The sequence below is a fragment of the Ictidomys tridecemlineatus genome, chromosome 15 (genome assembly GCF_052094955.1).
Source record: "Ictidomys tridecemlineatus isolate mIctTri1 chromosome 15, mIctTri1.hap1, whole genome shotgun sequence".
In the NCBI taxonomy this organism is placed as follows: Eukaryota; Metazoa; Chordata; class Mammalia; order Rodentia; family Sciuridae; genus Ictidomys; species Ictidomys tridecemlineatus.
This window is the reverse complement of record NC_135491.1, coordinates 14,407,794-14,430,324: the sequence shown is the minus strand read 5'-3', so window position 1 is coordinate 14,430,324 and position 22,531 is coordinate 14,407,794. Positions and strand designations below refer to the sequence as shown.

Sequence of the window (22,531 nt, the reverse complement as noted above, 5' to 3'; positions counted from 1 at the left end):
GGAGGCAGTGATTTAAGATTGAATGTTCAGTGTAGGCCAAAGGAGGTGACACTTGAGATCTCGAGACTTGAGAGAGCCAACAGCTGAGATTAAAAGCACAAGAAGAAAGAGCAAGTTCAGGGCTAAGGATGTGGCTCTGTAGAGTGCTTGCCTAGCATGTGTGTGTGAGGCCTGGCATTCCCAACACCACATGCATGCGTGTGCGCAAGTGTGTGTATGCACACACACACACAAACACACACAAGAAAATCATTTACAACAGACTTTGAGTATTCCAGGGGCAAATGGGGATCCAGGAGAGGTGAAAGCTACAAAGACTTGAACCAAGGGCTGAGTGTGGGAGATGAGAGGTCAGAGGTGAGCAGGGGCTTATTTACCTTCTAGGTAGGTATGTGGAAGAGCTTGAATTTTGTTTTCACCATGAAGGACCCACATGAAGTTAAGCAGGGAACCATCTTGATCAGAATTTGAACTTTTTCAAGGATTAGTGTGGCTACTTGGAGGGAAAGGGGACTGTAAGAGGCAAGAATGAAGGCAAGACAGGTTGGGTGGCACACGCCTGTAATCCCAGCAACTCAGGTGGCTGAGGCAGAAGGACTGCAAGTTTCTGAGGCCAGCCCTCAGCAATTTCATAAGCCCTAAGCAACTCAATAAAACCTTGTCTCAAAAAACTAAAAAGGGCTGGGGATGTAGCTCAGTGGTGAAATGCCCCTGGGTTCAATCCCCAGTACCAAAAAAAAAAGGAAAAAAAAAAACAGTGAGGAGGCTGTAGCAGTAATTTCCAGCCACATATGCTGCAGCTGGATTAGCCTAGCAGGGAGTGGGTATAGTCAAGAGAAGTGGCTGACCATTTGCTAGGGAGTTGGGCTTCAGGTGAAGGAATGCTCAGTATCTGGTAGGTGGATATCTCTTGGACCCCACAATCCCTTCCCCTTGGAGGATTGTGGCTCTGAGTGCCATCACAGCATTGAGGGCTTGGTCTCTTGTAGTCCAATACCCAAGCCTGACCTCTTGCTTCTCCATCTCTGGCCAGGTCTCCCCTGCCAAATCCACCCTAGCCCACTGAAGCGCTCCATGTCACTCATCCCTACGAGCCCTCAGGCCCCTGGTGAGTGGCCAAGTCCAGAGGAGCTCGGTGCTCGGGCTGCTTTCACCACGCCCGACCACGCACCCCTCTCGCCCCAGAGCAGCGTGGCCTCCTCTGGCAGTGAGCAGACGGAGGAGCAGGGCTCCAGCCGGAACACTTTCCAGGAGGACGGCAGTGGTATGAAAGGTACAACAAGGAGGGCGAACCAGGCCCCGCTCTAGGGCTTCCACTGAGCTTAGAGGACAGAAAACTGCTCTGCCTGTCACCTGCCTTCCCTGAAGAGGGGACAGGTCTGTGAGAAGTAGATAGTCCCTACACTTTGGGTTCAAGACAGAGCTGAGACCCCCCACCCCCACCCTTGTAGGCCCTGGTGTGATGGGGAAGGAGCCCCTACCCTCAACAGTTATTATCTGACAAGGCGACCAGGACAGGTAACTGATAGAGGTTCCAGGAAGATGTTTAGAGAAGTCATTGAGGTCATCCTGACATCTTAAAGGGTCAGGTGTCCTACCCAGGGGAGGCACCTGAAAGGTCCCTGCTGAGTAGATGAAGAAGTAGCTTATGATCCCACCCCCTCCTAGTTTTCTGGAGCTCTTAAGACTGCCTATAGTTTTTGCCCGGTCCCTCCCTAAAGCCTCCCCCTGTCTGGTCACCAAATTCCTGACCTACCTCTCTCCCTCCTTTCCTATAGATGTGCCCTCGTGGCTCAAGAGCCTCCGTTTGCACAAATATGCAGCCCTCTTCTCACAGATGAGCTACGAGGAGATGATGACACTGACTGAGCAGCACCTGGAGTCACAGGTGAAGCCGAGGGAACTTCATGGAGGTATCAGGGGCAGTACCATTTGGCACTACCCCTACAACCCAAGCCTCCTGTCTCTTTGGTCCTTTTGGGACACTGCCAATTACTTCACTCTCCCATTTCCAGCTTCTTGTCTCTCTCTCTGTCCTTATTGTAGAATGTCACCAAAGGTGCCCGCCACAAGATAGCCCTGAGTATCCAGAAGCTGCGTGAGAGGCAGAGTGTCCTCAAGTCCCTAGAGAAGGTGAGAACCTGATATCCCAATCTCCAAGTCCAGTGGCTACCTAATGGGACTAGGAGACCAAAGGCTTTGGGTCCGCCTTGCTGCCAGCTGCCCAGCCATCTCTCCTCTGGGCCTCTTCTCTCCTTAGATCTCACCTCCAGTGGCCTCAACCTTGTGGAGCCAGATTCTAGGGTCCATATGCAAGTTGGCATCAAAGGGCTCCCTTGCTAGTTGTTAAGAGGCTTCCCTCCCTGTTGGCCCTGGTTTGTGATTCCAGAATGTCTCTTCTAATGCCGCCCCTTCTTTTTCCTTTTGTTTTTCCTTTTCTGACTGATCTGTCTGTCTGGTGAAGGAGAGTGTCTGTGTGTGTTCTCTTTCCATTTGATTCTTACCCACTCACTCTCCTGCATCAGCCTGTTTGCCTTCCTTTTCTCCCTTTCCCTGCTCTTTGCCCTCTGTCCCTGCCCACCCTGTGTCTTGTTCTGAATCTCTGGTTCCTCCTGGCTGGATCCCTGAGACCCCAGCTTTAGACTCCCTTTTCCTGAGTGCTGTGGGCCTCCACGCCAAGGGGAAGAGGGAACATATGCATACAAGTATGTACCTGTCTGCATGTGTGTTGGCAGTGCCCTTACCTGCCCTCTCTACGAATCCAGAGTGCCACCCTTTGTTTTCCAAGCCATCTGGCCCCACTTGTGTAAACATTCTTTTTGTCTCACTGTGAGGTCTATATGTGACCCCAACTGTGTCCTTCCCATGCAGGATGTGCTAGAAGGTGGGAATCTGCGGAATGCTCTACAGGAGCTGCAGCAGATCATCATCACCCCCATCAAGGCCTACAGTGTCCTTCAGGCTACTGTGGCTGCTACCACTACCACCCCTACTGCCAAGGATGGGGGCCGGGGGGAGCCACTGCTGCCAGGTGCTGAGCCTCCCCTAGCCCACCCTGGCACGGACAAGGGCACTGAGGCCAAGGACCCTCCGGCTGCAGAGAAGTATCCCCCTCCACCAGCTCCAGCTCCCACTGATGGCAGCGAGCCAGCGCCGGCTCCTGTTGCTGACGGAGACATCCCCAGCCAGTTTACACGGGTGATGGGCAAAGGTAAGGCCAGCTAAGGCCTAGTTCAAAATCCCGAGGCAAGCCAGGCATTGTGGTGCATGCCCAGTGGCTTGGGAGGCTGAGGTAGGAAGGTTGCAAGTTCAAAGCCAATCTCAATAATTTAGTGAGGCCCTAAGCAACTTAGCAAGATCTTGTCTCAAAAAATGGGCTGGAGATGTGGCTCAGTGGTTAGGCACTTCTAGGTTCAGTCCCTGGTACCAAAAACAACAAGAAGCCAAAACTCCTGAGGCAGAAAGCCAGGTGTACTCAATCAACCATTAGGAGTCAAATTCAAGTTAAGTGCTGGGAACAGAACATTTTAAAGCCCTCTGGTGGGTGTAATATTGTGGAAAGTATCAGCTTCCCACAGTCAAGGGTGGCAAGGTCCCTGCTCTTGGGCAAGCTTGAGCTGATAGCGGGACAACATGTCAGAGGAGACTGCCTGCAGTAAAGGGTGAACAAACATCTAGGGGATGGGGACAATGAATCTCATGGTAGATTTAACCTTTCCTGAGATAGCATGGCATAACAGACCTCCTACTTGGATCCAGATCTTTAGAGCTCTGTGGTCTTGGGACAAGTGACTCAATCTTTTGGGGCCTTCAGTTTCTCAGGCCAAAAATGCTCATATTAACAAGATTATTGCTGTGTAAAAATTAAAAATGAGTGTTGTGGCACACACCTATAATCCCAGCTATTTCAGAGGCTAAGGCAGGAGGATCAAAAGTTCAAGGCCAGTCTTGGCAACTTAGCAAGACCTTGTCTCAAAGTATAGAAAGGGCTGGGGATGTAACATAGTGGTAGAGTGTTTGTTTAGCATGTGTGAGGCCCTGAGTTCAATCCCCAGCATTGCCAATAAGAAAATTTAAAATGAGATATTATTGACTTCCTATCTGTCTCGTGCCGGGCACTGTGATAGGTGCTTAATTATATATTTTTCACAATAACCCAGGTAATCTGAGTGGAGACTTATCCAGCCCACGTCTCCTGTTCCTCTTCCTGCACCAGCTGGCTGGGACTGGGGAGGCTGAAAGCTAACCTCCTGTTCTTTCCTATGTCCTGTAGTGTGCACCCAGCTGCTGGTGTCCCGACCAGACGAGGAGAACATCACCAGTTACCTCCAGCTCATCGAAAAGTGCCTGACTCATGAGGTAATGCCCTCTATAGGGCTCCCAGGAAGAGAAAAGCTGCTTCCTCTCTCAGAGGACAGCATTCCAACATTCTAGCATCCACCCCTTCCCCACGCCCTCAGTTTACCAGTGTTGGCTGCAGAGCCTTCTTATCAGAAGCAGTCCCTTCCCTACTGCTAACCCCTCCGTTCTGTTTTGACATTTGTATGGGGACCCAAAGACACCCTCAACCGACTGCTCCTGCGGAGTTGGGTTTCTGGTGCCTCCTGCTCTACGCCCTCACTGGGAGGGGTGACTGCACAGTTATCACTGCATGTGATAAGCTGCTAAGCTGTGAGCTCTGGGAGCACAGCCACCTCTGTCTAGCATCTCCTGGCACAGAGCAGGCAAGCATGAACACCTAAGCAGTGGATGGAGAGCAGGTATCAAAGAAGCAACCCTCCCTCCCCCAATTTTAGGCTTTCACAGAGACACAGAAGAAGCGACTGTTGTCCTGGAAACAGCAAGTGCTGAAGCTCCTCCGGACATTCCCGCGCAAAGCTGCGCTGGACATGCAGAACTACCGGCAGCAGAAGGGGTAGGCAATGCTCTCCCTAGGCCCTTGTGATTGGCAGATAGGTGCCTAGAGGGGTAAATGTGTCTGGGCTGGGATCCTGGTTGTATTTATTCAAATCACCCAGTGAAGAACTTTCTTAGAAGAAAATCAGAATGAGCCAGGTGCTGTAGCACATTCCTGTAATCCCAGTGACTTGAGAGGCTGAGGCAGGAGGATTGCAAGTAAAGGCCAGTCTCAGCAAAGCAGCAAGTCCCTAAATAACTTAGACATTGTCTCAACATTTTTTAAAAGTTGGGGGTGGAGAGGTGGGGATGTAGTTCAGTGCTACAGCACCCCTGGGTTTAATTTCTAGTACCAAAAAAGAAAAGAAAAGAAAGAAAAGGAAAGAATACAAGGGTGTTGTTACCAGAATAGGATACAAAGGCTGGGGGCATAGCTCAATGGTAGAGCACTTGCCTTGCAGGCAGAGGTCCCTGAATTCAATCTGTAGCATCACCAAAAAAACTAAGACACTGAACTGGCAAAAAATAGTATATGTCTAGAGAGCAGGCCCCTTCCCTCTACATTTTCCTCTTCACCTGTGTGCAGTGGGCTCTAAAATCCGTGGTGCTGAGGATCAAACCCAGTGCCCCACATGTGACAGGCAAGCACTTCACCACTGAGCTACAGCTCTAGCCCTGAAGTCCATTCTTGTACCAAATAGTAGAAATCTCTCTCTTGAAACGAAGGTTAGATAATTGTTCTGAGTGAACAGTGAGGAAACTTTTTCATACTCCCAGTCTCTATTCTTGGAGTACCCTTGTGTCAGGAGGAGATAGAAATGTGTGATGCAGAGATGTTGTCAGGGAATCCTTGCTCAGAGCAAGTCTTGATGTATCCGACCCATTAGGGCTGTGGAGGAAGTTGAAGGGAGGGGTGGACCAATGGGCCCCATCCTCCTAAGCTAACAGCTTGCCTTTTCTCTCACAGCTGGGCATTCGGCTCCAACTCACTCCCCATAGCTGGCTCTGTGGGGATGGGGGTGGCCCGACGGACCCAGCGGCAGTTCCCAATGCCTCCCCGGGCCCTCCCACCTGGCAGGATGGGTCTCCTGAGCCCCTCGGGCATTGGGGGTGTCTCCCCTCGACATGCCCTCACCAGCCCCAGCCTCGGGGGCCAGGGCCGACAGGTGAGCCTGCAGGAAGTGGAAGCCCTGGTACTACTGGGGTTGGAGTGGTGGTGTCTGGGATGTATCTGACTCTGCACCTGGGCCCCACTAAAGGGGAGGGTCCTTCTTTGTCAGCTCACTCCTGGGCTTTTCTTCACTCACCCTCTCTGTTATCCTCCCATGTCCTATGCAGAACCTGTGGTTTGCCAATCCTGGAGGCAGCAACAGCATGCCCAGTCAGAGCCGCAGCTCCGTGCAGCGAACCCACTCGCTCCCAGTCCACTCGTCACCCCAGGCCATTCTCATGTTCCCTCCAGGTGAGGTACCCCACCTTTGGGACTATACCTTGCCAACCAACTCGCCTGGCCTTTCTCTTCTCTGGATCTTACATTCCTTATTCCTTCCCGACTGCGTGAGCATTTCTCTCCATACTTCCCATCTCTCGGTACCCATCTCCTCCACTGTTGTGGGAGAGGGTTTTTTTTTTCCCCCTCTGTTTCAGTTTTATCTCTGAAGTCCTGCTTTCTCTCTTTCTCTACCTCTACCTTTTTTTCTTACCACTTACCAACACTCTATCTCCATATCTTGTGCAATGATCTTATTATCATTATTGTCTCTTCATAGGATCATTAAACACTCATTTTGGAAGAGGTTAAGGGATGAGAGGTTAAAGTGTGAGGTTGCTGTGGAAGGGAGTCCTGTATCAGCCAATCAGCCCTTTGCATTCTTTCAGAGGCCAGTGACCACAAAAGAGCCAGTAGGCTCCACCTCTTAGATGAGGTTCTACCTATAAAGGGAATTTGGAGTAGAAGGGCTTTTACCTGTGTTCAGAGACCAGCCTGGAGATGCAAGGTCAGGAGGAGGGTCAAGTGGGCAAGAGAGAGATCAGGAACACACAGTCACAGTCCCTTTCTTGTTGAACATGGTGGAGTTGGCTCTTCCACCTTGGCTGACCCACTGCTGAGCACTGGTGGGTCATCTGCAGACAGATGATGCCCTGAAGAGATCTTAGATTTATAGGTGACCTAACTGTGGCATCAATAGGAATTTTTTTTTTTTTTAATCACAAGCATTCACCACCACAATCAGGATTCTTTTGGGGCGGGGGGGGTGCAGGTACCAGGGATTGAAGTCAGGCAGGGGCTACTGAGCCACATCCTCATCCCTATTTTGTATTTTATTTAGAGACAGGGTCTCACTGAGTTGCTTAGTGCCTCACTTTTGCTGAGGCTGGCTTTGAACTTGCAATCCTCCTTCTCAGCCTCCCAAGCTGCTGGGATGACAGGGGGATTATTAATTTATGAGATGCTACAAACTGCCACCTGTGGAGCCAGGGAACCCCCATAGTTTCACTCTAGCACAGGGCTTGGCACATGGAAACCATCTGTAAATGATGTTAAGTGAGTGGTTGGATAAACTATAGGAGCAAAAAATAAGAACTTTTCCTAGTATGCTGTGTGCAAGGCTCTGTCAGAAAGCTTTTCTGCACTGTGAAATTTAATTCTCCCACCTGCATATTAGGTTCTACTCTAGTAGAAATAATATTAGAGCTCTAATATTATTCCCATCTTTTTCTACATCAGTGTCAGCCTGTGTGACAAGTCTGCTAGGACCTGAGCTCAGGGTTTGGATGGCTGGGGATGAAAGGTGAGGCTGGAGATGGGAGCCAGCTCTCTGAATTCAGGTCAGAAGCTCAGCCTTCCTCCCAGTGGCAGCAAAGAGCTGAGAGAAGATTTTAAGTAGTATAGCGTGGCGTCAGGGGACCTGCCCGGGGACCTGGCTACTGCCCACATGCTATAATATGAGGACCTTTTGGGGAAGCAGTTTGAGGACAAGCTCCATGGCTGCTGTCCTATTTTTTCCCACCTGCTCCTATCCAAAGGAGAAAGTCTTTTGCCCCACCCAGTGATCCAAAGGAGTAAGTCCGAGAGGGAACAGGGAAGAGTTTTAATTTAGCCTTTGCACCAGATACAGAGAACAAGTCACCAGTCAGGGAGCATGGGTCTGCCCAGTATCTAAGGCAGGTGCCCAGACTGACCAAGGCATGGTGTCATCTGTGTCCAAAATAGTCACAGCCTGTGTGTGGCCTCCAGGAAAGCTCCCTCAGCTTCAGTCACTTCCTCTGTCTGCAAGTCCAGCTTTTTGCATTGCCAAGTCTTTGTCCTTACTGTTGTGTCTCCTGCCTACTCTGTGACAACCCCAGGCCTGTCACCCTTTCCTCCCTCCTCCCAGTCATGTCCTTCATCCATATGAATGCATGCTTTGGGAGCTTGTTTCTGATTCTTGTCGCCCTGGCTCTCGTATTCACCCAGTCAGTTCTCACCACCTCCGTTCTCCTCTCTCCCTCCCAGACTGCCCGGTCCCTGGGCCTGACCTGGAGATCAATCCCACCCTGGAGTCTCTGTGTCTGAGCATGACAGAACACGCCTTGGGTGGTGAGCATTTCCTCTTTCCCTGACCCAGCTCCCACCTACCCAGCGTCTCCATCTCTGAAACTGAGCAACTCAGAGTCATCCTAAGGGTCCCAAGGGGAGGCCAGACTCCAGGGAGGGCCTGCCTGGGATCACAGGCTACTTGAGTGCCTTTCCTTGGGCCTCCTGCCAGCTCCTGATCTTCCTCCCTTCCTCCCTTTCTTGTCACAGATGGGACAGACAAAACCTCCACCATCTGACGGGACCCACAGCCCAGCGCACCCATAGGCTCCCCGGGCGGCGGGCGGGGGCCAACCCCCAACGGGCTTCTCTGCGGCAGCAAGAGGGTGGGCTGGCTCAGCTATACATTCTAATATTTTTCTACTCTCTCACCCTTTTAACTTTTGTTTAACATTGGCACATGCCTTGCTCACTCCCAGGCCCGTTGAGGGATCTCTGCTGAGGCCAGGGGACAGAGAGGGCTGCCAGGATCAAAGGGGCAGGGACTGGTCAGAGCGCCTGCCTCATCTTCCCTCCCATATCCCCCACCTGGGCCTGTCCCAACCCTGCCTCTTCCAGACTGCTGATCACCTGTCCCTCCCCAAGGGAGCAGACTCCCAGACAAACTGACCGCTACCTTGTGGAGCCTGCTCAGAAACCTTTGATATTGAGGGACCAATGAGCAGGGTTGGCAACCCCCTCCCCATGATGTTACTGGAGAGGAGCTGGGGAGAAAAAGAGTGAGGAGAGGAAGTGCTCTTCCTCCCCTCTCCACTGTCTGCCCTTCCCCATTCCCATCATTCCCTAAGGACAGGAACCACATTCCTCTCTCACCTCCTCTTGCCCTGTTTATCAGAGGTTCTCTACAATTAATTTCTTAGGCCTATTTAAGATACATATTTATATAGTTCTTAACGGTTTTTCTCTCCGATCATTCCCTGTCATTTTTAGAATCCCCAGGCCTCTCTTTGAGCCAAGATAGTGGTGGGGGAGCCTGAACTTTGAGTGGAGAGGGCAGAGCCCACTCCTCCAGCCCCCCTCACCCTTCCCTTTTTCCCTTAGCCCTGGCTTCTCTGATGCAGAGGTTGACGGTGGGCAGCCAGGGCAGCGGTGAGGTCAGGAAGTCTGTTGCCTTAACGTCCCCTTCCCCCAACAGTACACACCCTTCTTTACTCCCAGGTCTGGTTGGTAAAGACTTGGGGGTTAGGAATAAGGGAAAGGGGATTGTTTGGTTTTTGTTTATTTTCCCCGCCGCACCCCACTTTTCTTTCAGCCTTTCCCATTCCCCATTATGTCATGACCTCATGTAAGTGCAACACTATATCATAATCCAGAGGTGCATCCCAGCCCCGGAGTCACATAGACCCTCTGGTCCCTGTTCCTGATGAGGGCTTGTGCTGGGGCTCAGGTGGAGGGAGGGGATTTGGGGGTTCATACTGTGGGGAAGCCAGGGTCCCCCTATTCCAACCTCCTCTTCCCCCTAAACTTACCCCTCTCACTGGGACGTTCTCAAGCTTTTCACACCGAAAAGGAAAAAAATGTTATTTTTAGATACATTTTATGAATAACTTTTGTTATGAATATGGCTGGTAACCATTGTGTATGTTATTAAAGATACAAATGTTGGGAAAAAAACAAAAAACCAAAAAAAGAAAAAAAAGTTGAAAACCACCACCCTCCCTGTGCACTATCAGCCCATTCCCCAGACCTTCTTGCCTCTACCCTCCTGGTCTGTGCACCTCCCTTGGCTCTGAGCCCAGGGAGGGGGAAGAAGCCAGGGGGTAGAGTGGCCCTGGGAACCTGCTTCCAGGTTCCCACCTCCTCTCCCAGTGCCGGGCTGGGTGGGGTGTCAGGTTTATTTATGTACCTCTTGCACACTCATCAACCTATGCAAGTCCCCACCCCGGCCCCTCCATGTTTCTGTGCCTTTGCTCATTCCCCTCAAGCTCCCAGGGCTTCTCCAGCCCCCTTCCCACTAGCCACAGGAAGTGGGATGGATGGGCCACCTCGTTTTGGAATCAGCAGGGTGTCCCTCTCATGGGACCCTCACCTCTCCCTGGCTGGTTCTGTCTTGTTCACTCCCCGTCAGGGTGAGCTGACCCTGCCTGGCACTGGGAGGTGGTGAGGGACACCCTCCCACACACAAAGGGAGGCGAGAGCTGCCCCCTCCCCACCTGACAGCAGAGTGTGTAGGACGCAGGCGGCCCCACTCTGATGGGCAGGACCCTGACCTTCTGCTCCCCTCCACCCCCTGGCCCCCAGGCCTCCTTCCATGATTTCACCCTTCCTACCTACTTCTGTCCCCAGCCCCACTGGCAGAATCAGCTTTGAGTAACTGTATAGTTTTTCTCGCTGTTGGAGAAGACTTATTTGTTGGAGTTCACTTGTTTAATGGTCTGGGCTTATTTTGGAAAAAAAAAAAAAAACACAAAAACAAAAAAGATTCTGACCTTTGTTATGTTCCATTTCATGGGAAACCTAGTGGTCTTGTTTCTGTGCCTCAATCTGAGGTCCTTGAGCATGGCGGGGGGGGGGGGGGGGGCGGGGGGGTGTTGAAATGAGACCAGAGGCGCTGGGAAGATACATCAAGAGAAGTTGACTTTATTAACAGCAAAGGTTGGTGTGGGGGGGAGGGGGGTGACAAATAAAGTGAAGGGCTCACAAATAGACCACTAGAAAAGTGCCTTCCTCTGAGCATGTGTCTGTGCTTCCCCTCTGAAGGGTCTGGGGCTCAGTCACTATCGCTGTCAGCCTCACTGGAATCAGAAGCTGCAGCTTCACTGCCATCTTCCTGGGCTGAGTGTTCACTGCCACTGGGGAAAGGGCTGGCGCTCCGGCTCCGGCTCCGCTGGCCACCCCCATCACTGCCACTGTCCGAATCATTGTCACTGCCACCTCGGGCCCGTCCTCTGTCCTCATCATCAGAGTCCGCATCATCCTCCGAATCCGCATCACTACCAAAGATCTCCTCTTTGTCCCGAGCAGCCCGAGCTTCATCCTCACTGCTCTCGTCCTCACCACTTCCACTCTTGTCACTTGCCTCCTCCCTGTCACCTTCCTCTCGTTCACTCTCACTACCTGAGCGCTCGTCCTCGCTGCCCTCCTTCTCACTGCTGCTGCCCTTCTCGTTCTCCTCATCTGTGAGGGAGCAGAAAGAAGTGAGACCCAATTTCCTGCCCTCTTGAGGTTCCCAGGGTCTGGCCTGTTCCTCTTTACCTGAGCCCCCAGCTTCTTTCTCTTCTGCCTCCATCTCCTCCTCCTCTTCCTCCTCTGGTTCGTGGTTTTCCAGCTGGGCCTTCCGTGCCTCCTAGAAGCGGCAGGATTGGGAAGAAGGGTGTTCTGTCAGGCTTCTTCTATCCTTCTCACCCATCACTGCCCTCCCCCTAAGGGTGCCCTGGTCCAGTGGTGCTTATTACCTGGGCTTCTAATTCCTTCTCGTTCATGTCCCGGTGTTTGACCACGAGCAGGGCATTGGTGCCTGACTGAACTCCAGCCTTGGCCCGGCGCTTACTAAGGCGGACCCTGCAGTGGGCAAATTGCACAAGTATAGAAGATGTGTTTTAAGACCCCTGAGGGGTCTGGTCTGACTTAGTTCCCAGTCAGTGCTTGGCCCAGAGCACACCAGTGGAAGGATAAACTACTTGTGATATGTGGTATATTCGTGTGTGTGTGTGTGTGTGTGTGTGTGTGTGTGTGTATTAATTACCAACACTTAAAAACCAGGAGAAGCAGGGCTGGGACATGGCTCTGTGTTAAGAGTGCACCCCAGAATTAAAACCAGAAGAAGATGGATTTCTGGCTTTTGAAAAACAGGGATTTAGTAATGGGGTTGTAGTGCAGTGGCAGAGCGCTTGCCTAGCATATGTGAGGCACTGGGTTTGATCCTCAACACTACATAAAACAAATAAAATTAAGGCCTTCTGTCCGTTTACAAGTACCAAAAAAAAAAAAAAAGCATTTAGGGCCCTACTAGACCTTTCTTACCCCAACAGAGTGACAAAAGATGACAGATGTCCCTTAGAAGCTGCCAAGAGTTCCAGGTCACCCTGAGCCCACCAGCACTCTTCTGTTGAGTCTTTCACATTTCCTGCCTGGCTTTTGGATCAGTATTTCTGATCCCTCCTTTAAACAAAAATTCAGGTCATGCTTTCCCAACCTAGGGCCCTGACACAGCAGTTAACTCTAAGCCCTTAGTGGAGAGTTTGGGGGTCATCTTTTGAAAATGGTTATCAAGTGTTACGCTTAAATATATATGCCAATGTTATATATTCCTTATACCATGGCTATGTACTTTCACATGAAGTTTTATATTAATAACAGTGTATCAGGAAAGTTGGCTGTCCACCATCCACAAGAGCTCTAAAGGTTTCCTGCATTACTTGGACATTTTCTTTCTGACTTCTTGTATTAGAGCCAGGTCCATCCCATGTAGGTGAGCTCTTGTTTACAATGCATAAATCCAAAGGCACAAATGACCTCCAGGATGGTTCTTGTATATCTCAGTGTCTTGAAAAGCACAGAACCAGGCTAATTGGGAGTGTGTTGAGTACCTGGTCTCCAACTCATTGTAGTAAACTCCATCACCCTCTCGAAAGATGAAGAAGTAGTTTTCCTCGTAGCCCTTGCTAGCCTTGTTCTTCACATTCCAGTTGTACTCCCGAGCAATCTTGTAATCATACCTGAGAATGACAGAACAGAGTCAGCCCCATTTTCATCCTGACAAGGAGAAAAGGAGACATACTTCTCAATTCCTAAAACCTAACCCCAACCCACGCACACATCATCTGGTGCATAGTCCATCTCCTCCTCCTGGTCCCGTTTTCGTTTCTTCAGTGTCTCTTCCACAGGTAGGAAATAGGCCACAAACTGGTTCCCTTCCTCATCCATCATGCCCCTAGTTGGGAGAAAAGAGGGATGTTAAAGAGTGAGGCAGAGAGAAAGGAGGAGCAGGTGAAGGTAAACAGCAGAACCACTGACCTGATCATGGCCTGAGACATCATCTCCAATGCAGCTGCACCACTTGTGTCCTTGGGAGCTGGATCTGAGTCAAAGATTACTTGAGCACATGGGTTGATCCACATCTGGGGAAATGGAGGGCACTGGGTTAATCTGGTACAGACAGACATGGGAGACCATCCCTCAACCTCTTGCCCTAGGCCTGACCTTAAAGTCTGGGAATACAGGCATGACCTCCACTGGTGTCACCCGAGGCTTGCTGTAATGCTGGGAGATCTAGTGGGAGCAAAAACAGAGTGAGGGGAAGTGCTCAAGTCACACTTCTGCTTCTCCCCACCCTAGTCCTTCAATTACTGATTTCTGGGCATCCTCAAAAGTCTTCTCGATGGCCGTGATCTGGCTATCCCTATCTTTATATATTTCTTCCTCAGTGAACTGCTGCTTCACAGAAACCCCAATCCTAGAAGTGAAGACAATAAACTTTAGGGACCACTGGACTTAGCGAGAAATCTCCACATTCCCCCCTCCTTCCCATCTCAACTTACTTGACCTCAGGTTTCTCATTAGAGATGCCATAACGGTTGAATTCAGTGGAAATGTACTCTGTCTTCCGCATCCATGGCACTACTTTTGCATGTTGCTGGGATCTGGGGTAGGAGATGAGGTACTTTAGAACCCCATGCAGGACTTCCTCTGTTTGCAGAGCCTATCCCAGCCAGACCCAGTACCTAGTTGGCACCTGCTCACCTCTTAGAGCTGGTGGGAGCCTGAATCTCCTCTTCTAAAAGCTTCTCATCAGCTGGATCCAGGAGAACTAGAGAGGGAAGAGGCAGGACCACCATGAAGGAGGCCCAGGCCTGGCCTCTTATGGTCTAGAGTAGACCAACCCTGTCTTCCCACGAACCATTTGGATCAATGCGGTAGGTGTCCGGGTTGATGAGGTCAATGGTGACTCCCAGATCTGGCTCAGTCAGGAGGTCATGTTTGTGCTGTTTCTCTAAGGAGGTCGCTTTATACTGGACAAATCTGGGTAAGGAAACATGTCCACTGTGGATTTCTGATTCCAGCTTTATTCCCTGCTTCCCAGAAGCTAAGCTCTGGGGAGAATCTCAGATGCTACTTGCTCCATCCATGAGTATTTACTGAGCACCTGCTACTGTGGCTGGGTAGGTACCGAGTAGACCCAGAGAAAGAGAAGTAAAGAGCCTAAGCAACCTTAGGCTCCTCATTTCTGAGTAGTTTACCCATCCCTGATCTTAATCTCACCTGTTCTGGTCAAAAGGGTATGTGATGAACTTGGGGTCGAAGGGGATGTCAGGGAGACTATTGCAATACTTGACTCGGCAGACCACTCCAGATCTAGGAAAACAAGAACTCAAAATTTGGCCCTGGCTGCCCCACTTTCGCTCCCAGCTCCCACGCCCACTTCTCCGGAGAAATCAGTGGGGCTCACCTCTCAGGTAGAGTCCGGTGGGAATTGGGCCTGGTGGAGAAAAAAGAGACTGATAGAATGAAGAAGTGAACAGGGGTTGATAGAGGAGTGAAAGAGGTTTCTCCAAGCTTCTAAGAGGTGCACCCATTTTGGGGTGGGGGCAAGCATTCGATTCCGTTTCGCGGAGTGTCCCCAAAAGCTTTCAATCCAGTGTTTCTTAATAAAAAACCACGTACTCAATCGTTTTGGGAAGAATGGTTTCCAAACGCTTGACTGGAGTGATCTAAGCGCTCAAAGGGCCGGAGCGCCTCCAGAGGGGTAATTCCTTAATTCGGGGGCAGGAGAGGAAGGGGTAACACCCGAGTCCCAGGAGGAGCCCGCCCCCTCGGTCAAAGGTAAGCGCTCCGTGACCTCGCGGGCAGCCCTGGGGGGCCAATGACGACGTAGGCAGATACCCTCACCCGACCCCCGCCTTGCTGAAGCCCTGGGAGACGTAGAGGAGAGGGGTAGAACCAGGTAGCGTGGCGCCTACCTGTGGCCATCCTCCCGCTGGGCCTGGGTCTGGATGGTGGGCGCCATAGCGACGAGGCGACGGCGGCCCGAATGGGGTCCTTGCTGCGCCGCGGGCAGACGCGGAGGGGCGTGCCGACCTCCGTGGACGCCTGACCTGAGGCAAGACTCAGGATGACGCCGTTCTCTGAGGGGGAGGGTTAGGGTGAGAGGCTGGAGGGAAGAGCTTTGGGCAAGACTCAGGAGAACGCTCAGGCAGCGCCACAGGCGGACTCACAGCTCCGGCTCCACCAACTGCCGCCAAGACGCTAAGGACCCGACAGGTCGCCTCAGGCCGCAAAGCCTTCCGGGAAATAGAGTCCGGATCAGAAACACGCACGGATTGGAGAGCTTCTGGGTAAAGGGTGGAGCCATGGAGGGAAAACGTCTTGTGATTGGCGAAAAGAAATTCCTAGTCTGGACGTCGGATTAGAGACTGATGGAAGGTGGGGGCATCTCCTCTCCTTTCATTGGTTAAACTGTCTGAAGGCGGAGTTAACTAGTAAACGGGGCCTACCGATGGAGACGCTGAAACCCGGGAGCAGCACTTGTGACGCACTTCCGGCGCTCTAAGCAAGGAAGATGGCTGCGCCCCAGCAGCAGGCTTCAGTGGCTTCCTCAGCTGGTGGTGTATCGGGTCCGGGTTCGACTGGTGGCCCGGGTTCCCAGCAACAGCCGCAACCGCCAGCACAACTGGTGGGACCTGCCCAAAGCGGTCTCCTGCAGCAACAACAACAGGACTTCGATCCTGTGCAGCGCTATAAGATGCTCATCCCGCAGCTGAAGGAGAGTCTACAGGTGATTGATCGGGAGCTGTGAGGAGAATGCAGGATTTGGCAGTCTGATTCCAAGAGGGCGTGCTGAGGGGTGGTTTAGTTGTGGAGAGATCATAGTAGGGAAGAGGAGAAAGACGTTCATTTTTGTGATGCCAAAGCGAAGCTCTGTGGAGTGACATTGTGGGGCGGGATCAATGTAGATGTTGAGGCTGGGATTGGCCAGAACTTGAGTGGGAAGGGGTGTAAGGGGAAAGCCCGCCTCTGGTCGTTAAAGCCTGTGGAAAGGAGTGTCTATTCGTAGCTTCTGCCCGTGATTGGTGGATAATGGAGATAGTTGGTGAAAACCCAGGCGAGGGCAGGTTTCCGGGAAAATACCAGTGTCTGATATAGGAGTGGAAATCAGCATTATTCTGGAGTGTCAGGAGGGAGATGCCAAATGAAGAGGAGGACTAAGGCTGGGTGTTATCTCAAGGAAGAGCGTAGATCTAACAAAATTATCCTCTCTGTTTCTCTATCTCCCGCATCTTTTTTTCTTTTTAAACTAGACCTTGATGAAGGTTGCAGCGCAGAACTTGATTCAGAACACTAACATTGACAATGGACAGTAAGTGCAGCCCTCTTTCCCCAGGATATCCTCTCTCCACCCCAGCCTTAGAAATCCCTCCCCCCACCACCCTCGTAATTTCAAGCTCTGCTTCAGATCCCCTGGGCCTGTCCCTGGTTTCCTGATGAACACTTAGTTGTGTGGACCCTGGTGCCCCAGAGATTGGAAATCCATTCCCCTCTTTTCTCCCGGATGCTAGAAAGAGCAGCGATGGACCCATACAGCGCTTTGACAAGTGCCTGGAGGAGTTCTACGCACTCTGTGACCAGCTGGAGCTGTGTCTGGTAAGGGGTCTTCTGGGCATTGGGTGCCCACAATCTTACCTCAGTCCCTGGGATCTTCATGAACCATCAGTCAGCTCATTCACTGGGTACCTCCTCTGGGACAGACCTGGGCTTCATCTGATGCTGGAGACACACTGTTGCCCTGATCCTTGCTCTCACAGAACTTGCAGTTTAGTCCAGTGACAAGTGTAACCCCAAACAGGGACAACTCACAGTGGTCAAGGCTGTGATGGGAGAAGTCCAGGCCACAGTGGTTGGGGCTGTGAAATGGAGCACAGGCAGTGGTGTCGGGGCTAGGATGGAAGGCAGCTGAGGGGATGTGGAAACATGGGTTGAGAGTAGAGAGAGAGTGGTTCAGGGAAGGCTGCTGAGGAGAGCACATCGGAGAGAGTGCTCTCCTCAGCAAAGAACAGAGAGTGCAAGAGGTGAGAGGCAGGCCTCTAATCAGACCAACTTCCTGTGAGCCTTGGGTTCCTCCCTTGGAAAATAGAGTTTCAGAGAAAACTCAGCAAGATCATGCATGGAAAGTACATACCCATCATAGTAGGATTATGGCAAGTGTTTCCTATAGTATTATCATTCTGGACCAGGTGTTAAAGGCAAGGCAGAATTGAGAAGTGGTTGGGGTAACACTGTGTTCCAGCCAGGAACAACTTATGCTTTAAATTTCAGGAGATTATTAGGAGATTCAGTCTGGCTCAGGTGTAGTAGGAGTGGAATTTTGAATATAATGCTGAGGGCACTGGGGAGCCATGGAGGATTTCAGGTAAGGGAGAACATGGAACAGTTTGCTTTTTAGTAATATAATATGCCTCTGGCTGCCAAAAGAAGACTTTGTAAGAGAAGCTGGGTAAAGAACTTGCAGTTTAGTGAGGCCCAAGGATGCAGCCAGAGTGGGGCTGATGAACTGCCCCAGCCAACACCTTCAGTGCCCTGGTTCCCATGTTCCCAGTTCCCTGGTTCCTCACTTCTTGAGGAAGAACTTGAGAGCTTCTAAGTTTTGTCAGGCCACAGGACAGATGGGCTGTTAAGGGAGGACTTTCCAGGATGGGGCCCAGGGCTCTGGTAGGAATGGTAGAATCATCTGAGATGGGGACCCATGAGAAACAACAGTTTGATGGGAGAATATGAGGGAAGGGGCCTAGGAATATAAGGGAAGCTAAGGTCAGAGGTGTGGGCACCGTCATTGAAGAGGTGGGAGCCCAGTGTGTGGGGATGACAGCCGAGGGATCATGGGGAGTGGAAGGAGAAGGAATCTGGAAACTGCTGCTCCAGTCTTGAATAGAGTGAGAAGTACCTGGTAGGAGTAACCAAACAAGTAGGAGAAAATCCGTGGCAGGTGCCATCAGAGAAGCCACTGCCAATGCTAAGCTTGGGGTCAAGGCAGTGACAGTCATAATAACTGACAATGATCAGTTAGTACTTCAAATGATGTACTGGGGCCGGGTGCTGATGCACACCTGTAATCCCAGCAGCTCGGGAGGCTGAAGTTCAAAGCCAGCCTCAGCAACTTAGCAAGGACCTAAGCAACTCAGTGAGACCCTGTCTCTAATAAAATATAAAAAACAGGCTGGGGATGCAGCCCAGTAGTTAAGTGCCCCTGGGTTCAATCCTCCATAAAAGAAAAGAAATGATGCACTAGGATCTGGGCCTCAACACACCTGTTCTTACTGTTCTTACCTATGAGGTCAAAAGAGGTAGTCCTTAAACCCATTTTCCAGAGGAGGAAACTGAGTCTCAGAGAAGAGCAGTCCCTTGCTTCAGGTCACCCAGCCAGTGATTGGCAGGGCCCAGCTCTGACTCCCAAGACCTTAGGACTCCAAAGATCTAGCAGGCTGCCCCAGGCTGGCCCCCAGGGGGTGGGGGACCCTGTGTACCTAGAGTGAGGCTGATGCTGCACTCCTGCCTCCTGTCCACAGCGCCTGGCGCATGAGTGCCTTTCACAGAGCTGTGACAGTGCCAAGCACTCTCCGACCCTGGTGCCCACAGCCACCAAGCCAGATGCCGTGCAGCCTGACAGCCTGCCCTACCCGCAGTACCTGGCTGTCATCAAAGCCCAGATTGCCTGTGCCAAGGACATTCATACGGCCCTGCTGGACTGTGCCAACAAGGTCACAGGCAAGACGCCTGCACCACCTACTGGCCCGGGGGGCACCCTCTGAGATGGCATGGCAGGGAGCGGGGCTGGCATTGGGGGATAAGGGGGGGGCAGACAAAGAATGAAGATTGGCCTAAGCCAAAAAGCCAGAGTTGTGTCTCATTTCTCCTTCTTTCCTGAGCATTGCGGATTGGAGCCAGCAGGGGGCAGCAAAGGCCAGCAGGGAGACAACAGGTCCCAACCCCGCCTCTACTACTCTCCTCCTCCCCTCCCTGGGCTAGTATGGACTTTGAACTGAGTCTTCTTGATGACCTTTGTTCCAGGGGCCCTACCCCTGCCTGGTGTAGGTGTGGCATGGGTGTGGTCTCCTGGTTGGGCCCTTCCCTCTCAGTCTTCCCTGGAGTTTGGTCAGTTGGGGGTGATTTGTGTCTGTTTCTTTCTCCAGCTGTTCCTGTCTCCTGTGTTCTCTCTCTCTCTCTCTCTCTCTCTCTCTCTCTCTCTCTCTCTCTCTCTCTCTCTCTCTCTCTCTCATCTTTCTCTGCCCCATTTCAGTCTCTGCCCCTGTGGTTTTCTGTATCCCTGTCTCTAATAGTCCTCTTTGGCTGCCCCCAACTCCTAGCTGGCACTCTTGTCTATGAAGAGAGCCAGAAACCTTGGGTTTCTTGGTGCTAAGGCATCATTTCTAGGACCACAGCCAAGCCCAGAGACCCTCAGCATCTCCCACATTAGCCCAGCCTGCAAGGTCTTGAGCCCAGGCAAGAAAAAGTGGAGGAGCTGAGGCCCTAACCTCAACATGCCTGACTGGGGAGCAACCCAGGCCCCCGCCTGTCCCCAGGCCCTGCGTCAGCGGAACACCAATGTGGGCCATTGTGCAATCTGTGGGGCAGCCTGGCCCAGCTGGATGCCTGGGTCCCTGTATTTTTAGCCCAAAGGAGAAGTGAAAAGGCCCCAGTGGTGTGAATCATCAGTCCTGGGGAAGAACCCAGCTCCGGGAAGCAGGCCCTGGGGAGGGGGCTTGAGGGAGGGAGGGAGTGCCCCACCAGGCTTCCCCTGTCCCCAATAGCCGAACAGCTTCGGGGGAAGCTCAGCCATGGCCGTCAGGCCTGGGCAAGTGCCTGGCAGAGCTACCATCCTAGGCCCAGCTGTTGGGGTGTGAAAGGCCCTGTGACTCAGCCTGGTCGGGGGAACTGCCCCACCCAACACCTTCAGTGCCCTGGTTCCCATGTCACCACCCAACAGCCTCCTCTCCTGGACCCCATGTTTGTAAGGAAACCCTGAGATCATGGAGACCTCTGTGATTCACTGTCCCATACTGGGAAACTGGAATGCGGCCCAGCTGTGTGTGTACATCCCAGGAAATTCCTTCCTGAGCTTCCTTGAAGCACTGGTGCTGAGGCAGGAGGCAAGCTGAGGCACTGACCGCAGGTGGCCGTCTTCAGGGAAGCCTTAGCTCAGCCCCTGTCTGATTCAATCAGCTTTTCAAACAATTGGAATCTGACACACACTTGACCATCTAGCTGGGTGCAGGGGCACGCACCTGTAATGCCAGTGACTGGAGGCTGAGGCAGGAGAATTCCAAGTTCAAGGCCAGCCTGGGCTACTTGGTCAGACCCTGTCTCAGAAATGAAATAAAAAGGGCTGTGTAGTTGAGTGGTGAGGCTCCTCTGCAACGGATCCCCACTACAGCAACAAAACAAACACCATTATTCCCTGTCCCGTGGGCACCCACACGTCTCCTTACCTGTACTTAATCTCTTATAATAGTCTTCTTTCTGCCTAGCAGGATTTAGTTATCTTTCATACAACTGAAAATATGCTAACCCTGTCCCAGCAGAGCCTACCAGCTCCCAGCCCAGGGGCACACGTCACATACTGGCAGAGATGTGTCAGTTCATGAGCATATGTGCAAGACAGGTACAGCTGGCTCCGCTGGGTGGTGTCAATGTGACATCACTGGTGAGGGAATAACATCCCAGCACCCAGGAGACAAGGCCAGAGTGCAAAAGCCACACCTAGGAGACACCACAGGCAGTGGGTGATGCAGCGCAGACAGTGGAACAGGGGCTGAGCATATTGTGTGGGCCAAGCTTTGCAATGCGACCCAAGAACCCTGTGCTCAAGAACCTTGAGAGACAGCATAAAAAATAAGGACGTGGTAGATCAACACGCTACTCAGGAGGCTGAAGCAGAAGGATCACAAGTTCAAAGCCAGCCTGGGCAATTTAGTGAGACACTGTCTCAAAAAAAATAAAAGGGCTGGGGATGTGGCTCAGAGGTAAGGAGCCCCTAGGTTCAATACCCAGCACTGCAAAAGAAAAGAAAAAAAGGCTGGCATATTGAGAATTGTCAATTTATTGAAAACCTTCATTGGGTAGTCATCCTGTGAACATCATTTGGGTTTATAATTAGATGTAACATGTTTATGATGTTCAAGTGATGATAAGGTTATTTAAATTGGAGGGCTGGTGGTGTGGCTCAGTGGTAGAGATGGCGCTTAATATGTGTAGGACCCTGGGTTTGATTTTCAAAACCAAAAAGACAAAAACAAAAAAAACAAGCACCAGGTACATTGGTACATGCCTGAAATTCCAGCTACCCTGGAGGTTAAGGCAGGAGGATCGCTTGGGCCCAGGAGTTCAAAACTAGCCTGGGTTATGTAATAAACCCTATTTCTGTCTCAAAACAAAAAAATCCTTAATAGAGGTCAAGGCAGGCCTCACTGACGTGCTAGAGTCAACTTGGAGAAGGAATCCACTGCAAGAGCATTCCAGGGAGAGAAGTGCAATGCAAAGGCCCTGAGGCAGGAATGTGCTGGTGAGTTGACCCACCAATGAGGAGGATTGGGGTCTTGATGAAGGAGCAGGGATAGGACAGGAAGCCCCAGCAGATTATTCAGTGGGGACTTGACTTTGCTAGGTTGTTAGGCACAGAGGAAGGGTGTAGGACCTGGTGCTCAGGGGGGTGTGTATGACATGCATGCACAGCCACCACACAACACACATGAGGCAGCACAGACTATGGGCACTGCACAGGCACACACCACCCTCACCGTCCAGCAGAGACTAGCAGAACCTACCACCCCACTACCTGATGCCCCAGAGACCCCATCCCATTGGCAGTCCTACAAACAAACTCTAAATGAGTAACTCAACCATGTGAATACACAAACACCCCTCTAACCACCACTTTGCCCGCTATCTCTCACCCCATCGCAGACTTTGCCCATCAGGGCTGAGTCAGCTCTGCCCTCAGCCCAGTGGCAGCAGCACCTCACCAGCTGGGGACAGATAAGACTGGCTCAGACACAGCTTCTCAGGTGCGGGTGTGTGCATGTCTGTGCTGCCCACAGAGGCAGACACACCAACAGCCACATGGAGCAG

The 22,531-nt window shown here is 51.7% G+C and overlaps 3 protein-coding genes across 5 annotated transcripts in view; 2 read left to right on the top strand and 1 right to left on the bottom strand.

Annotated features, from left to right (window-relative positions):
* Samd4b (sterile alpha motif domain containing 4B) overlaps nucleotides 1–10,917 on the top strand; it is a 41,439-nt gene extending 30,522 nt beyond the window's left edge. For all 3 annotated transcript variants that reach the window (XM_078032088.1, XM_078032086.1, XM_078032087.1), the window contains 10 exons: nucleotides 1,034–1,273; nucleotides 1,779–1,888; nucleotides 2,047–2,133; nucleotides 2,872–3,211; nucleotides 4,274–4,359; nucleotides 4,797–4,915; nucleotides 5,864–6,062; nucleotides 6,235–6,358; nucleotides 8,393–8,476; nucleotides 8,684–10,917. In XM_078032088.1, the coding sequence (XP_077888214.1) occupies nucleotides 1,034–1,273; nucleotides 1,779–1,888; nucleotides 2,047–2,133; nucleotides 2,872–3,211; nucleotides 4,274–4,359; nucleotides 4,797–4,915; nucleotides 5,864–6,062; nucleotides 6,235–6,358; nucleotides 8,393–8,476; nucleotides 8,684–8,712 (1,418 nt within the window). In that variant the 3' untranslated portion in view covers nucleotides 8,713–10,917. The remainder of the gene's footprint in view (nucleotides 1–1,033; nucleotides 1,274–1,778; nucleotides 1,889–2,046; nucleotides 2,134–2,871; nucleotides 3,212–4,273; nucleotides 4,360–4,796; nucleotides 4,916–5,863; nucleotides 6,063–6,234; nucleotides 6,359–8,392; nucleotides 8,477–8,683) is intronic.
* Nucleotides 10,918–11,033: 116 nt separating this feature from the next.
* On the bottom strand, nucleotides 11,034–15,654 carry Paf1 (PAF1 component of Paf1/RNA polymerase II complex). Its single transcript, XM_005336410.4, has 14 exons — nucleotides 15,373–15,654; nucleotides 14,862–14,891; nucleotides 14,675–14,767; nucleotides 14,313–14,434; nucleotides 14,156–14,222; nucleotides 13,954–14,055; nucleotides 13,763–13,868; nucleotides 13,616–13,684; nucleotides 13,430–13,533; nucleotides 13,230–13,346; nucleotides 13,003–13,131; nucleotides 11,869–11,974; nucleotides 11,669–11,759; nucleotides 11,034–11,590 (listed from the first exon to the last, which is right to left on the bottom strand). Exons 1-14 carry the CDS (start codon nucleotides 15,417–15,419, stop codon nucleotides 11,184–11,186), a joined length of 1,590 nt encoding a protein of 529 aa, XP_005336467.1. The 5' UTR covers nucleotides 15,420–15,654; the 3' UTR covers nucleotides 11,034–11,183.
* A 107-nt stretch (nucleotides 15,655–15,761) lies between these two features.
* Med29 (mediator complex subunit 29) lies at nucleotides 15,762–19,302 on the top strand. Its single transcript, XM_005336409.5, has 4 exons — nucleotides 15,762–16,187; nucleotides 16,711–16,769; nucleotides 16,969–17,053; nucleotides 18,973–19,302. The coding sequence occupies exons 1-4, from the start codon at nucleotides 15,972–15,974 to the stop codon at nucleotides 19,213–19,215; spliced, it is 603 nt and encodes a 200-aa protein (XP_005336466.1). The 5' UTR covers nucleotides 15,762–15,971; the 3' UTR covers nucleotides 19,216–19,302.
* The last annotated feature ends 3,229 nt before the right edge of the window (nucleotides 19,303–22,531 follow it).